This window comes from Convolutriloba macropyga, chromosome 10, assembly GCF_964194025.1.
Source record: "Convolutriloba macropyga chromosome 10, txConMacr16.3, whole genome shotgun sequence".
NCBI classification, from domain to species: domain Eukaryota; kingdom Metazoa; phylum Xenacoelomorpha; order Acoela; family Convolutidae; genus Convolutriloba; species Convolutriloba macropyga.
Genome location: NC_134477.1, coordinates 24,493,822 through 24,510,704, shown reverse-complemented (window position 1 = coordinate 24,510,704; position 16,883 = coordinate 24,493,822). Strand labels below are relative to the sequence as shown.

At 37.0% G+C, this 16,883-nt stretch overlaps 1 protein-coding gene across 2 annotated transcripts in view; it reads left to right on the top strand.

The window, feature by feature from the left end:
• Nucleotides 1-2,348: 2,348 nt before the first annotated feature.
• The window catches only part of LOC142348831 (testis-expressed protein 9-like), a 49,957-nt gene continuing 35,422 nt past the window's right edge, over nucleotides 2,349-16,883 (top strand). The window contains exons 1-6 of one of the 2 annotated variants that reach the window (XM_075400361.1): nucleotides 2,349-2,410; nucleotides 2,483-2,551; nucleotides 2,618-2,750; nucleotides 2,822-4,149; nucleotides 15,064-15,243; nucleotides 15,565-15,765. In XM_075400361.1, coding sequence (XP_075256476.1) covers nucleotides 3,580-4,149; nucleotides 15,064-15,243; nucleotides 15,565-15,765 — 951 coding nt within the window. In that variant the 5' untranslated portion in view covers nucleotides 2,349-2,410; nucleotides 2,483-2,551; nucleotides 2,618-2,750; nucleotides 2,822-3,579. The remainder of the gene's footprint in view (nucleotides 2,411-2,482; nucleotides 2,552-2,617; nucleotides 2,751-2,821; nucleotides 4,150-15,063; nucleotides 15,244-15,564; nucleotides 15,766-16,883) is intronic. The other variant, XM_075400362.1, reaches the window with a different exon arrangement.

The window sequence follows — 16,883 nt, the reverse complement described above, 5'->3', positions numbered from 1 at the left end:
CTCGCGGCTCATTGTCCTCCTCCTCAATCCTCATGACTGCTTCAATATGTAGAGCTCTTTCTAAAGCTTTGTCATGTCCGCGTCACCCAGGTTCTTTCTCAGGTCGAGTCGCACCTGACTATTTTCTATGCCTTCAAGGAATCTTCTCAAAATGAGATGTTCTCTTATCTCATTAGACTCCTGAGGGTATGCTTTCAAGGCTACAGTTTGCAAATCACCGAAAACATCTGACTGACCTAGCTAGCCTCCCCGGAAAAATACAGGTTTCTCATTATAATGTTGTCTGAAAGCTTTTACGGTCTCAGCATAGCTCTTCCTAGTGTCCTCCGAAAGCGTACGATAGAAATCAATAGCCGATTTTTGTAGCCTTAACGCAAAATGATGCGGCCGTTCATCAATGTAGGTTTTGGTGCCGTTTACTGTTTCCTTTTTTTGCCACTTCTGCAGTTGTGACAAGAGCTCAAAGTGTGTAGCAACTCTCAAAATCATTCAAATCTGTAAAAGGCTCCGGTAACAGCGTTTTTGAGGATTGCCGGGCCACAATTGTTTTTAAAAGCTGCTGTTTTTCAAAATATTTCAATAATTATGCTCGAAACCCGAACTACTTTGACACTAAATCAGCAGCTTTTGAATCTTATTGACATTGTATTTTTTTAAAGAAAATTTCAAAAAACTCAAGGCTCAATGGTGTATTTTAAGTCAAATTATGTCGAATTCAAATTCGCTGAAGTTTGAACGCTATTTTATTATCGAAAAAACATGTACGAACCGATTTGCGATATTCAAAATTTTAGGGAGTAGTCACTTGAAAGTTCGAAGACGGCAGTGTTTGTTCTCGAATCCCGACACCAGTTGAAAATTCCTTTTTCGGGTCGTGATGTTAAGACGTCAGACTCGTGTCGAAAGTTGATTTTCAAACAAAAATGGATTTCTTTTAGAAATCAGTACAACGCTCAATATTACTGAGCGGTGTTTTCTATTTACTTTAATCTCTGTCGCCACTATAGTAGCCGCCCGTGCGCAATACTCTGTCCTTGGCTAATTGAGCGTGGTACTTGGTTAAAATGCAAAGTTATAAGTTAAATTGTTAAGTAGATTATGGTGAAGAAAAGTTGGTTTAATTAGACTAGATTTAATAGAGTGGTTAGCTCTGATGGAAGTTTGGTGTTCAATGAATGAATTTAATCCTCGCTTCGGTCGGTACCCAATATCGGTTCTATCATCGTAGTAATTTAACTGAGTCAGCAAGGATATGTCAGTTTTGTTGATTTCGCTCGAAGCCCGAGCTTTGTGTAATCACAGGTCTATTTTATTTTCTGACACCTATCAACCTTGTGTCAGCCATAAATCAGGTAATAAATCAAATTTTAAACTAAATTTTGAAACCGATGGTTTTTAGTACATTTTCCTATATACGTGTGACACTCACAAATTCACGTTTGATGTTAACGGATGCTAATTCTTCAGCTCGTCAACGCTTTCAGGAAGTTTCTGGACTTCGTCAACTTTGGGAGATGGCATGGAGAGTGCTTCTTTAGCTGGACATTCACAAGACTCACAAAGCCAAACCAATCCTTGAACTTTTTTCAAGTGAGTTAACGGGGCTGCTGGAACAGAAGTACATTTTGGGTGGAACCAGAAGCCACACCTATTGCATTGTAGAGCTCCACATCCATCATCCTTGGCCTGCAGTGCGCAATGACCGCATGGGTACTTAATGGAGTTGGATCTAGGAGGCATTTCAAAGTTAATTCCAGAAGTCGAGATCTCGTTGCCGAGATCTCGATATCAAATCAGTTTTAAGTAAAACTGACGTTGAACTCAATGCTCGAAATTGTTCCTTTGTTAAATCAATTTAATTTTTAATTGACAATTCCTTCTCTGCGGTATTTATTAGTTTTGTCGCATCTTTGCGGGTGCATGTTATTTGCAACACGCCCCTCCCCCCATCATAGCACGTTCCATATTTTGCATAATGAGTTACTTTGTAATGACACGTGCTTTGTAGCGGGGTGTTGTATAAGGTATTTTTTTTTGGGGGGGGGGGACCAGAGAAGATCGGTTTTTCCATATTCTTTTCCGTTTGTTTCCCCCCAGCTTAACGGGTAAGTCCCAATTGTACCCTCAATTGCACGTGCAATATTTTTACATGCTCATATAGTAGTGGGGTGGACGGGGGATGAGATTCGAGTCATAAACGGAAAAGATCCGGGTCGATATGCACTAATAGTGTCATTATATATTAAATCCTTTTGTGAAAATATTGAATTTGCTGGGGGGGGGGGGGGGGGTTGGTGGTTGCCGTTTATGTCCTAATCTCAATCCAAGTAGCTATATCATATTTTTTCAGAATGATGCAATGATGAACGCGCAATTTTTTTTTCGACACAATTGTCTCACTAATCTTACGGTTCGTAGCGGAGTTATTTGTTTTTTTTTTCAATTGATTTTTTTTACATTTGTAAAATTGACGTTTTCCTAGAAGTACTATGTTTCGGTTAGACGGCACATCAGAACAAAGCCAAAGTCTCAGCTTAAACAGCTGAAATGGGTGAGTTTTAATCAAATAATTAGATTTGACTTGTAATCGATTCTCAGGTACCAGTAAATTGTTCAGAGAGTTCATGGAAGCGATGAATATGATTATGCGCAACCCGTTTTCAGTAACCCATTGGATAATCGGTGTATTGTGTATGTGAATAATCCAATCAACTTTACTGCTGCATACGAATTGCTGCACGATGATATGCGTAAATAGTTAAATTTTTCACCTGAAAATCTCACGTATGGCCTCATTTAATGAAACTTCTAACTGTTCTAGAAAAAGCGCCAATTTGCGCGTTTGATTGTGAAATGACCGAGCAGATGCAAAAAGTGACACTCCTCCAAGTTGGAACATTGAGTGGAAGAGCATTTGTCTTTGATATGAGGAAGCTAACCGACAATCAGATCAATTGTATTGCTCAGGTTTTCAAAAACAACAACGTGACTAAGTTTGGATCTGGTTGTGCGTATGACGTGGTGCTTTTGAACCGCAATTTTGAATTCGAGATAACTAATTTTTTCGATTTTATTGATTTGGTATCAAAAATTTTGACACCTTATGACTTTGACTATTACGTTGGAACGAAGAGCGGCCTGAAATATTTATGCAACAATCTAATGGCATATGAGTTTTACAAACTGCATTGGACTGATTATGAGAAATTTTCGTTGGATGTGATTCCCGATAATTTGATCAAGTACTCTGCATTAGATGTGTTGACGTTGATTGATTTATATTTGAATTTGTACTTTTATACTATGCAAATCCGTTCACGTAGTAAGTATGAAATCATGCAGAAGCGTTCAGATATAGCTGGATTTGCGAAGAGATATTTTGCTCCAAAGAAAAGAAGTTTGAGTTCTATTCGATCTAATTTTAAATATTAAATAGTTTTCGCGATTCTTTTGAGCGGGGGAAGTATGTCGACTGATTTTCTGATCTATTCTGTTCCCCCATCTTAACAGGCGTAAAATCTTTACCGCAAAGTCACATCGATTCAACATATAATCACGTGTTACATAATAAAATTTGTTATGGGAAACATAACTCATTTTCTGTATGAATTAATCGAAAATTCTTTGAGATTGATGCAAATGAATACTTTTTTAGATGATATGAGTTTGGGGTCGGGTAAGCGTAGTCTACTTTCGGCCCAGGCGGTTGCCACTGCGGGAGATTATTTGAGCAAAGAAGATGAATACTCGCGTCTTAACGCAGAATTAGAGGCGCGAACTGCTTCGCTTCTTAAAGATGCGGAATCAGTTTTGAAGCACAATGAAAAGCTTCTGGCTGATCAGGACGATGAAGCAAAGTTGAACAAAGACTTATCAAGGAAGTCTCGCCTGGCTTTCTCGGGTAATTTAATGACGTCATATGGTGATGCAAGAGCAGACGACGACTCGCCACATGGTACCTCAAGTGAGTCACGCTACAATCCTGGTGCTTATGACGACGATGATAATGCTCTTGAGTTGTCTCATGAGGATTATGGCATATCTCTGGAGGAGCAATTGAGAGCGAGAAACAATCAGGGTGCTACCAGTGCAATGTTAGACAGATCGATGTCTGCCATGGGGCCAAGTACGAGTTCTTTACCTAATAAAGTAAGTTTCAGCTCATTTAGCAAGAATTTGAAACGCTTGTTAATTTTGAGAAATATTTAATGTCGAAAAAAGTTATGTTCAGCGAAATTGTGTTTTTAGGGACTTAATTCATCTCATTGATTATTGTGAGAAATTTAATTCATATATTGTAGATGACAATTTTCCTTCGGCGATTGAAGTTGGCCGAGCCTGGAGTAAATTGTTCGTTACCAGCTATTACACCTTTTTTGGTGAAGAATTTTGATGACACTCTTCGCTTCTAAAACTACTTCATTTTTAGGTGATTGACTTCTCATTGGCAACAGCTGTTCAAGGTTTCAAAATTTTAAATGTTTGCTTCCCTTTTAATGTTCCAGTTAATATTGTTTTTGAGTAGTATGAGTTTTGTCCTAATCTGGGTATTTTGCACAATTTGGCCTGCGGAAACTTTTTGCAAGTCTTCGAAATTTGTTCATAATGAGGCAGTTTCCTTCGGACGTTCAATTTTTTTCTCCAAAAGTTTGACCCTAATTGAATATTCCACCTTTGAATCGCAGGAAACTGATCCTTTAACTTAGTGCCTCATTTAAGACTAGCAATTTGTCCCAAAAGATTTCGTTAATTGCTCTCGAAGGACCCTGTTTGAAGCAATTAATAATTTCTCTGCAGAGAAGATGGAAGCAGTTTTTGTAAACTTGTGTGTCTTTAGACTTTTTTAATAGCCGCACAGCGATAGCTGAGGCTATTATTGGCCTTCTCTTGGTTTTTTTTTTATTTCGTCGTCATGATTTTTGTTACGACCATATGACGTCACAGCCATTTTTTGTTCATTCGTTCATGCAATTTCAACTGAATTGCACGTGTGACGTCATTTTTCGCTCTTAGTGGAGCGAGTTTTTTTGTTCATGCGCGTGATTAAATTTTTGGTCACACTTGACTTACCTCACTCTCAAAAATGACTTCCTCAATTTGAAATTGACTTTTATTTACTTTAATTCAAAGAGATAAGGTCAAATGGGTGTGTATCACTCTAAATGAAGGTTACTTGAGATCAGCTAATAGAGGCAGCAATAACTTTAACAGATCTTTAATCAAAATATAACAGATCAGCCTTCAATGAAAAGACGAATTTTTTTGGTCTGTCTTTTTTACTGTTTTTTTAGACTGCCGATCTACGAATCTATTGCGGCTATTTTCTGGCAATCTGCCAGCTATGTTTTGTTTTACAGTTTTGTTCCAGAAGATTCTTTTGTTCACTTCTCGAGTGATTTTCACAGTTGACTTCTCGATTTTCGCGCGATCTGAATTGACCTTTTTCAGAAATTAAGTCTTGCTAAAGCAAAAGGCGGTTGCAGGATAAACTAGTGCAAGACCTTGGATTATTTCCTACTAGTTTGCCAGTAAATTGTGAGCCAATTTGGTTCCATTATTCTTCAAAATCAAAAAGACAAATTGGCACCAAATTATTTCATATTGAGATTCGCTCAAATGATTAATGGGTGACATCAGGTTATCTTAAAGCAAGTTTCAATGGTATTGCGCTATGCTATGGCTAGGATCCGGCGAAGAGGCCATCAGTTTGTGCTTGCAATGATAACTACAAGGTGGCTTATGCCTTCCGCTGGACAAAGGGCGGATACACACATCTTGGAAATCAACAATTGCCTTTTTACTGTGGAGTTTTCAGCTATTTGTAATGGTGTAAGACTTAAAATGGAAGTTCACAATCCACTAACTTAAATTTAATCTAAGTTTTGTAACAAAGTCTGGTTACAAATATCAAAGAATGATTTTGAAAATGCGACCTTTGATGTTGGAGTAGCTACTGTCATTTCACTTGTATTTGCATTCATAAGTGGATCTGGCTCAGAGGCTCTAAGATATTCAGTTTGTGCAAAATTGTTGAGGCTTCAACAGTGGTTCTCGGTGGAAAGATTCTGGTAGTCTGATAGTTCTATAAATCTCCGTTTTAATTTAGTTGTAGCTTTTTTCTACCCTTTTCGCTTATGCGATTCTTTTAAATGTTTGTCCTCCAAATCGGAGGGCAGGCGGAGGAGACCTTAGGTTCTCTTAGAGCTTTCCGACTAACTAGACTAAAAGTTAGCCAAGCGTTTCAGAAATGGATAATTTTAGCTGCCCTTTTATTCTTCCAGCTAATATTGGTATTGAGTACTAGGAGTTTTGACGTTCTGGGGCAATTTTGACAGGTTTTTCTTGTGTAATCTTCGTTTAATACTTTACAATTTCTTCATAGTGAGGCACTTTAATCCAGACATTTGAAATGCTTGACCTAAAATTAGCCTTAAATGAAGTTTTTCACTTTTGTAGCGCAAATAACTGATTCTTTAAGCCTAGTGACTTATTTTAGACTAGCTATTGAATCCCTCTAGACTTTTTCAATTGCTCTCGGGGAACTCTGTTTGAGGCAATTTTTAATTTCTCTCGAGAGATGGAAGCAAATTTTGGAAGTTTGTGCGTTTTTATTGTAGATGAAATTTTCCTTCGGTGATTTAAGTAGGCCGAGCATAAAGCTAATTGTTTTTCAGCTGCTATTACACCTCTCTTGTTAAAGTATTTTGATGGCACTCTTTTCCTCCTCTAAAACTACTTTTTTTTGAATGATTGACTTCTCATTGGCAACAATTGTTCAAGGTTCCAAAAATTAGTGTTTGCTTCCCTTTTAATCTTCCAGTTAATATTTTTCGAGTAGTATGAGTTTTGTCCTTATCTGGGCATTTTGCCCTATTTGGGCTGCGAAACTTTTTGCAAATCTTTGCAATTTGTTCATAATGAGGCATTTTCCTTCGGACGTTCAACTTTTTTGCCCAAAAGTTCGACCCTAAATGAGTATTCCACCTTTGAATTGCAGGAAACTAATTCTTTTTACTTAGTGCATCATTTAAGACTAGCAGTTTGTCCCAAAAGATTTCGTTAATTGCTCTCGAAGGACCCTGTCTGAAGCCATTAATAATTTCTCTCGAGAGAAGATGGAAGCAGTTTTTGTAAACTTGTGTCTTTAGGCATTTTTGTTTTACAGTTTTGTTCCAGACGATTTTTTGAGTTCACTTCTCGAGTGATTTTCACAGTTGACTTCTCGATTTTTGCGCAATATAAATTGATCTTTTTCAGAAATTAAGTCTTGCTAAAGCAAAAAGCGGTTGCAGGATAAACTAGTGCAAGACCAGTGTAGCCTAGTTGTTTATGCTACTGACTTATGTCCTTGAAGTTTTTGTTTTGCGTGATTCTAGCTGCTGTCTTTTTTCAAATTCTGAATCCAAGAGATGCGCCGAATTGTTTTTTTGCTTCAAAGTCAAAAATACAAAGTGAGGAGCGGATTGAGTAAGATTGATACTCGCTCACTTTATCTAGTTAGAATAAGGAGCATCAATCTGTTCTAACGCCAGTTCTGTGGTTTAGTCCTACGAGGTGGCTGGGATCCGATGAATAGGATGACTCTAAGTGTTAACTCGCTGGTATCTCGAAATGGCAAGGTGACAAGATCTTAATATATTTACAACTTTCAAACTCCAACTTTGAAGACAGCTTTTGGAAAAAGATCTTTCAGTTTTGCAGTTTCTCACGAATGGAATCAACTTTTTTGTGAATAAAACATTAACCAAACAAAAAGGCCTTCAGAAAGAAGCTTAAAACTATTTGTTCTATGAATTTAATTGTACAGCACTTTTGAGTATTTAAATAGTGCTTAAAACAGTAATAATAATAATATCTTCTTGCATTGACAACTTCACAGTGGCCTATGCTCTACCTTATCCAAAGGGAGGATACGCATCTTGAAAACCAGCAATTGTATTGTTATCCAGTTTGCTGCGATTTCGTGAACGAGTCACTTTGCCTCGTAATTTATGCAGTAGCGAGATTCTTAATGATAGTCTCCTTTACAAAAGATAACCTAATTTGTAGAAGACTGACGTAATTTTTTAATACATTGGACAAAAGTTCGTATTCCACTGTCCAGGGCGGTGGACCAACTATAATGGCCGCTCTCCTATCAGACAAAAACTTTACACTGCCCACATCATTTCAGCGGTTCCAAAACTCCGTTTTTACTTACAAATAACTTTTTTGATCTGTGTAATCCTCTGCACTGTTGATTACCGTTGCATTTCTGGACGCTCAAATAGTTCCAATAACTAATCGTTCAGCTTTGCTTTGCTGTTCCTCAAGTTAGTTTCGCTCAGAATACCAAATAACTCAATTTCAAATAAAATTTTGCTCGAGTTTCCGTTAGCAACTCAACTTATAAATCAAATTTAGGACTTCACGTTACGACCTTGGCTATAGTTAGGCAAGGCTTCTGCTTTCTCTAGCAAAGATCGCAGAAACGCCATTATAATATTTTAAAAATAATTGAAAACATTAACAGTTTTTCTAACTTCTGTTAGCAAGTTACCAGTTTCAATAACACCAGTCTAACTGGAATAGGCCTCGTTAAAATCAAGGAGAAACACTATGCTTTGTACAAAAAATTTCTCGTACTTAAGAACTTTGTTCCTCAGCAAGAAAAATTGATTTTATCGAAGTTAATTATCTTTTCAACAAGTCAAAGTTAGTTAAACTTTACGATCACTGAGACGACTTACAGAGACCAGAATCTATATTAAGTAATTTACTGCTTAAGAGTTGTGCTTCAATACGCACTGTATGTCAGTTAAATAAGAAAATTTAACGATATCGACTTATTTTTTTCCCAGCTTCTTTTATGCTGCTAGTCACGTAGTTTTACCTGTCAAAATTGCATCGTTAATTGGCTATGGTAATGATGTCAACAGAATGTCAACAGTTTTCCATAACGTCAAGTTTTCAGTGTAAATCTGATGTCATGCAAAGTTCTCCTATAGAAATTTTGTCGATTATCCTGAGTCAACAACAGGTATATTCTTCAACCAATCGTACAGATTTTTTAGTAACATCTTTTGCAAATCACTTTTTATCAAATACAATTTCTGCGACATCTGTGCACTAGTCATAGCAGTTAGTGCTAATATGGTAAACTGGGAATTCTCATTTTGGTTAAGCGCCAGATGAAATAAAAACTGTAGCAATTTTATGTATTTTACGTGAACTTTGTTCAGTCGTATTTTGTGCTTTATTGGCACTAGTAAGCTTGGCTATATGGGGGGGGGGAATAGTTCGAGTTAGAGTTTGAGTTTCACTTCATGTATGATAATCACGTTTTAATAATAGTTACTAAATTTTATGTTGACAAATGTGAACAAATGAATTGAGCTTCGATAGAATCTAGCATTAAATTCTGCTTGTCATACTCTTGAGTTTTGCTGAAGTTTTTCTTTCCAGAAGCGTGGTCTCCAGTTGTGCCAGATCGACTTCAGATGCTTGCAGGATTTTCTTCCCTAACTTTTTCATTTTCAACAGTCATGCCAGCTCCTGTCTCGGTTTGCGCGTCATCGATTGCAGTTTCTCGTATGAGATGGGATGTGCTTCTAGATACCCAGGTTTGGAGAAGGGCTCTTTGTTCGATGATCTGTAGTTCCGTGTACACAAACTTGCCGATTTTTTCCTTCACCTGTCGTACCATGGATTCAATCGTACAGACTATCCCAATCTGCAATTTATCAGTTTTGCACTCGGTGGTATCCAATACTTTGCTTACGTAATATTTAGTCTGAGAATCGATCCGATAGTTTCTTTGAGCTTATTGTCGTCTAGGCAGGCGACTATCAGTTCTGGGTTGTCGCATAGTATGACGTCCAGGTGAGCCTTGGCGTGGTAGGTGAGATTCAGTTGAACCCTTTTTTTCCAGAATTTGAGTTTCGTGATTTGGCCAAGTGTTCACCACTGTCTTCGGAAAAATTTGAATTCTGCAATGATGATGATGTCATCTTAATACAGACCGTTTGCTTTTTTGAGATTTCCAATCTTATGTATCAGATCAATGATTTCCTTGTTGGTCCCTTAATGGATGCTGGGCGCGGGAGCATTTTGGATGCAGCATGAGATGAGAGAGTTTTGCCGTGCTATTCGATCGACATCACTAGATAGTCAGACTTGAAACTCATTGGTAGAAGTTCGTGCGCGGTGTAATTTTCCACAATAAGCACCCCACCGTGCTTCGGTTTTCTTGATTCTGTACTGGCTCTCTCATTTCTGTATAGGTTGTAATTCTTGAGAATGATCGAGGCCCTAGTCACGTTTTCAGTCAGGCAAGGTTAACAGACAGGTATCATAATACTATTATAGACATTTTCATTCTTCTTTTGAAGTCTAGGACGCTTTCGGTTGAACATCAATATGGTCGCTTCTCGAAGTCATAAGCCGTCTGCTGGCTGATAGGGGCTTGACTGATCATTTTCATTTCTTTTACTGTTTTCGATGACTGTTCGTAGTTTTCCGTTGAGAACTTCTGCGTCAGGTTTCTAATGCGAATTGTCTTTGGCTCAAATTTCTGATCAATGAGGTTTCTTCTTTCTTGCAAACAGTTATTTTCTTAACGTCTTCTTTTGACAGCTCAAGGCTGATGTAGACTTTGAGCTCTTTTTAGTCTTTCAATTTCACCTTTTATTTCTGAGATTACTGTCATTTCTAATTTTTTCGTGCTATTGAACATAGTATCAGAGATTTCCAGGTCTTTAATGTTGCTCACAATAAACTATAGTAGAAAATCAGGTTGCGTGGCGTATAATGAAACCTATAATTCTTGTTTTGATTTTTTGCTCCACTAGGAATAAAGAGATTGTGAGCTTTCGAGTTACTATGCCTCTCAAGTGTACGTCAAGGCTCACTACAGAGCCCCTCGTCTTCGCTATTCATTCAGAACTAGTGCAACAAAAATAAACATGGTTTCCTGGAAGCCAAATGGAGCTTCAAGATTTGCGGCACTGATATTTTGAGAACTGTTCTAAAAACGATCAGAAATCATATTTGAAGAGTTCTTGAGCAGAATTGGTTCTGATTTCCCAAATTGAACAGAGTACAGAAATCAACTGCAGGCTTTTATTAGTCTAAAACAAAACATGGTCAAAACTACGTCCTACAAAAAAGTGTTCGATTCTTTTTGCGTCCATGTTATACGATTTCTCGTCTACGGAGCGCAGTTTTGGAATAGTAAAAAGCGACCGGCAGCCTTTACTTTTGTATATAACATGTTACGTATTCTCCACCCAACGAAGTTCACAATATTTTGAACTGTTCAAAGTATTTTGAAAGTTCACAGTATTTTGAACTGTTCTGAACTGTTCACAGTATTTTGAAAGTTCACAGTATTCTGAAATGTTCAAGGAGAATTAAGCCTCAACTGCTTATGCATAAACAAACTGCATACATATCTCAAAGAAATTTTTGTATTATAGTGCGTACATAACTATTCTACAAAAATAAATTTTACTGGACCACATTGATAAGTCCCATGGTGTTTCTTTAAGGGTCATGTGCTGTACCGTTTATTCTCGAAAGTGGTCTTCAGGCAGGTGAAAATTCTTTCTACTGACCCCATCTTCGGCAGACCTACCTCTGAAATTAAATGGTAATAGAAAATTTTCCAATCAAAAAATTTAATAATAAAGATATTACTTAGTTTATTGCTGACATGGATCTAATTTAATTCAACAGTCGACTAATTGAGTTTATTTTCGCCTCCTGTTGTTTAATTTCATCAATTGCTTTCCTTTTTTGTTTACTTAGGCATTTTGTTTAACTCGCCTCTTATTTAGTGAGTCGAGAAGAATCAATTAATCTATAAATTGCCCTCCCCTTCGGTCAGATAATAGTACAGAATCAAAGTTGAGGCAATCACTCTGCACGATTATTATTCAATTTAGTCGGCTTCTATCGGTCTCGCCACTTTTGGACGAGTTATTATTAATGTTCGGCGCTATCCCCTTCTTGTTGGGCGGTAAAAGATCAACGTAGCTGCTGGTGAAATTGGTACTCATTCTTCAAGAATGCGCCGTTTTGGAACCGCTTTTGGCATCTCGTACCTCTTAAAGTAAGGTTTCGTAATCTCAGGATGGCAAAACAAAGTCTTAAGGTTTTCCAAAATGTGGCATAAGGTTTTCCCAATTTTGACGACAGTCTATCAATTTGTCTTTTCAAGAAAATTGTGCTTTATCGGGGTATCATGCCGTCATCGCTGAACACAAGTGGAGTGAACGAGATATGCTTCTCCTGACGTTCTGCAAAATTTTTCTTCTGCTTTTCATCAGCGCAGCTCTGTAATACGTCTACCGTTTCCGTTGCAATAAAATTTTGCCTCAGTGTCAGCGACACGGATAGCAAACAAGGCAGTTTCTGGAAGACTCCATACTCCCCTGACTAATAGATTGGCTCTTAGAGCTGGCTTATTCTCTGATTTCTCTCTGATGACTGTTTTTTGGTGTTCGGCCAATTCCCCTAACACCTCTTATTATGCCTTTGCGTAATGAGGCCACCTTTTTTGCAGATAAGCGCATGCTGAACATAAAGTTCTTCGCCACATCCATCAGATATGGATGAAATATTTTTCATCTGGAGCCCAGTGTTGAGCTCTGGCTCCAAATAACTCGTTTTTGACAGAAAAAAATGACAGAATTTTTTGCTGTCAGCCAGCACGATTTACCACTTCTGAAGTGTCTTCCCATCCGCCTTTTCTCAGATTTGGTTAGCCGCTCTGACAATTCAAGGTGTAGCTGACCTTGATATGCTTCAATTTTTGCACAAATTTCTGCCTTGTACTATGGACGTGTGATTTGTGTTCCTCAGCGTTTAACTCTGTCAACAAACTTGATTCTTTGGAATCATCGAAACGTTCTGTGGCTTTGAGGGTGGGGCTCGTTATTCCCACATCACCGTGTTTTGCTGATAAGCTTAATATCTTACGTATCATGGGATGTTTTATAATTTTTTGAAATCGATCTTTTAATAGTTGTTCCACGAACATAGCTTCTATATAGTTTTAAAACGTTGGAGCGACTTTGCAGTAAGTGTTCTGAATTCCTTTCTAATGAATGGGGTTAAAATTAATTCCTTTGTGGGAGTTTTTTTTTACCCAACAGTTAGTGTGATCTGTATAACGCGCGTATCCGTAAGGCATATCGCTTGCAAAAATTTTGTATCAAAAATTCACATGTTTTTTTCTCGGGTAAATGATAGTTGATTTTTATAACTCCCAAATTTAAACTATTAAAATCAATTCGCTTAGAGGGGTTGGATTTTACTCCCTGGGTTTACTAAGATCCCAACTTCGTTGTTTGAGAGCAATCTGGATAAATGTAAATAATTATTGTTGTTGATGTAATGATAAGTAAAACAAATTTCCTTCTCTACTGAAATTGGAAAATATTACACCTATCCACAAAAAAGGAGACACTGAAAACCCGCTGAATTATAGGCCTATTTCTATAACGCCTGCTTTGTCAAAAGTTCTTGAGATTTTAATCAAAGATCAAATAGAGGAACACCTATCAAAATACAACCTCCTATCCAAAACACAGTTTGGATTCAGGAAAAAATTTTCAACAATTGATGCTCTTGTATATCTGACAGAAACTGTAAGACAGAAACTTGATGAAAAAAAAAGTGGTCACTGCGGCGTTTTTAGATTTGCCAAAAGCTTTTGATTCAATCGACCACTCAGTTTTACTAGAAAAACTTAAACACCTTGGTTTCTCTTCTTCGGCTAACCTTTTCATTAAGAGTTACCTCACTAACCGACATCAAAGAGTAGTGATACCAGAAGCTGAATCTGACTGGCTGGAGGTTAGGCAAGGAGTTCCACAAGGCACAGTTTTAGGACCACTCCTATTCAACCTATATGTAAATGATCTACCAAATTTCATCAACTGCAGTTTAATCCAATACGCTGATGATGCAGTTGTTTATACTTTCGGCAAAAAAATTACTGATTGCAAGCTGCATTTAGAGAAATCAATTTCTTCGCTTGTTGACTATTTTTCATACCATTCTTTAAAACTGAATTCAGAAAAAACTGAGTTCATTGTCTTTGGCACTTCTTCCGCAGCAGAGTCTATTAAAGTTGACAACCATATAATAAAAGAAGTTGAGAATGTGAAATATCTCGGAGTAATTTTGGACAAAAAATTGATGTACCAACAACAAGTTAAACAAATACTCAGCAAGATGGCACAAGGAATAAAAACACTTTACGTCCTGAGAAACGTAGTACCATACCATTTGCGCAAAATCCTACTGAATTCTCTTGTTATTAGTCATCTCCAGTACTCAGCTGTTTTGCTTTCGTCAATTTCAAAAAATCTTCTGACAACCTTAGAAAAGCAACTCAATTGGGCAGTTAAAGCTTGTTATGTTCAACGATTTAACAGTTCATCACTTAGTATCAAACTAGATAACTATATACTGCCAATTAAACAACTACTTGAATACAGAACAGCAATGTATGTCAATCAACTCTTGACATTTAAGAAGCCTGCCTTCCGAAGAATAACAGGACTTTGCTTGCCAACCTATAAGTTCTACAGACATTCAAGGACGAAAACTATTTTTCTTGAAGAGAGGTCAAAAACATCATGGTTGGACAAAAGTATTATCCGAAAAGGCTTATCAATTAATAATTGTCTTGAAAAATACTTAAAAGGGAATGAATCAAACAGGCGGGTTAAAAAAGTCTTCAAGAACTACTTTTTCCAACAATTTCAGAAGGACCCAATGGGAAACATTGTCGGCAATGTTTCTTGGAAAGCTTTTAAATTTAAATAACGCTTCATTTTTGAGTTTGTATAATTTGTTTCTTCTACCTGGAGAAGAAAATCTTTTACCTGTTATTTATTACTTATGTTATATCTTTACGCTGCCATTTGTGTTATGTTTAGGCTCCTTGACCTATTTATACTCATTTGGAAATTCAGTGTTTTTTTTTTTTTAGTTAATAAAAAGAAAAGAACTTCGGAAGTATTAGAGGAATTTTTGAAGGTTGAAAATAGAATGAGCCATTTATCAACTCAGGTACGAATGGGCGCCAAAAGTGCCTCTTCAACGAAGCCCCCCTCTGCTCAAAGCCGCAAACCATCCTCGGGACTGAGAAGTGGAAACAAACCTCCCAATAAATCGAGAGCAGATTTTGTGGCCACACCAAGCGCAGCAGCTGCCGAGACACTGCAAACTACTATAGCCAGAATTGAGAAGGCAAGAACCGTTTTCCTGGCATTAACAATTAATGCTCAAAATCAATCATCTAATCAATGGCCAGCTTCTACGTGGAAAGCTTATCTTGGAAAGTTAACAGCAATTTTCATCAATTTAAAAGCAAAAATTAAGTTCCATTTAATGTCTTCTTAAACAAGTTTTTGTATTAAGCAAAGCTGCGATACCAATTTTTTTAATGTTATCTACATTTATTTTAGGAATCTTGTCATTGAACAAATTTAACAGCAGCTTTATTTCGTCAAAGGAAAATGAAGATCATTTAAATCATTATGCGGCAGTTATAAAGTTCACCTTTTCTAGGAGAGTGAAAATAACCCCCAGTCACTTGCAACAATTGAAGGTGAAAATGACGATATAGGAGTGGCTAACGAATTGGGGTCGGCAGCTGTGAACAGATTCCTTAAGGCCAAGCTGCGTGTCCTTCAGGAAGAGCTGGATCGTTTGTCTCGAGAGATGAACAAGAAAGATCAGGAGAATTTCAAGTTACAACAGAAACTCAAGGTTGATCGTAATAAGCATATGCTCTATGCTTTATTAATAGCCGCCATCAGCTTCTCAGCCTGCTATTATAGCGCTCCTATTTTTACAATTCAAAGAATTTTTGTTACAATTCAAAGAACTTGAATTGTATTGGGGCGCTGTCTTTTTTTTTTAGATCTTTTCACATATTTTCTTGATTTTTGAAGTCAAATTGGAGTAGTGATTTTGGTCACGCCGAAACAGGAAGTGGAGCAATAAAGCGAGTGGTTTTGCGGCGTGAAATTTTTTGCTCTAATTTTATAATAGAGTGAAAAAACGGTGTTTCCTTTTTTTTCAAATATTTTTTTGATCTGTTTATTTAGAATGGTTTTAGAATAGTTTTTCTAATTCAATCATAGTATGTTGTAGGTCTAGTTTTTGTTTAGTCAATGAAAAATCTTTGAATTGTACGTCAGGACTTGTCCTATTATGTTTTTTATTTCGTAAAACAAATTTTTTTTCGCTTTGCCCTTAGGTTGTTCACAGCTTGATCAACATTTTGCATGAACTCTTATTGACTTCTCTAATATAGTTTCACTCTTCTCTCATTCTGCTAAGTGTTTTTAGACAGCAGTTGCTCAGCAAAGCAATTCAAAATGAAGAGAGTCAGTAAGAACGAAATCAGAAATAGAAACGGGATAAACTCTTAAAGCCCAATGTTTAGATGCCTGTTGCTCGAACTTTGTTCTTAGTTACCATCTCTATTGCTTATTGGCTTTGATACTAGCCCCTGTGTCGTCTCAATACGAAACAGTAGTATGTTCAGCTCTAAAATGACATAAAAATAGTTCGCACTTTAAAATTTTTTTGTACAAAAATCATTTTTTTCATTAGTTTTTTTCTCTTTCAATCCCAATCTTGGTTATGGGGATTCAATCCCAATATTGGTTATGGGGATCAACGGCGTCTTTTTCCGGCAATCTGCCGGGTATGTTTGAAACGATCGTCTGGAGAAAAAGAATGGTTTTTGTAGTAAACATACTCATCATTAGTGGCTGGAAAGGTACACGAGAAACTCCCAAGAAGCGATTTTAAGTGAAGTAATAGAGAAAAACACTTAGATATAAAATATGAGACAAGAAACAGTTCATGAAGAACTA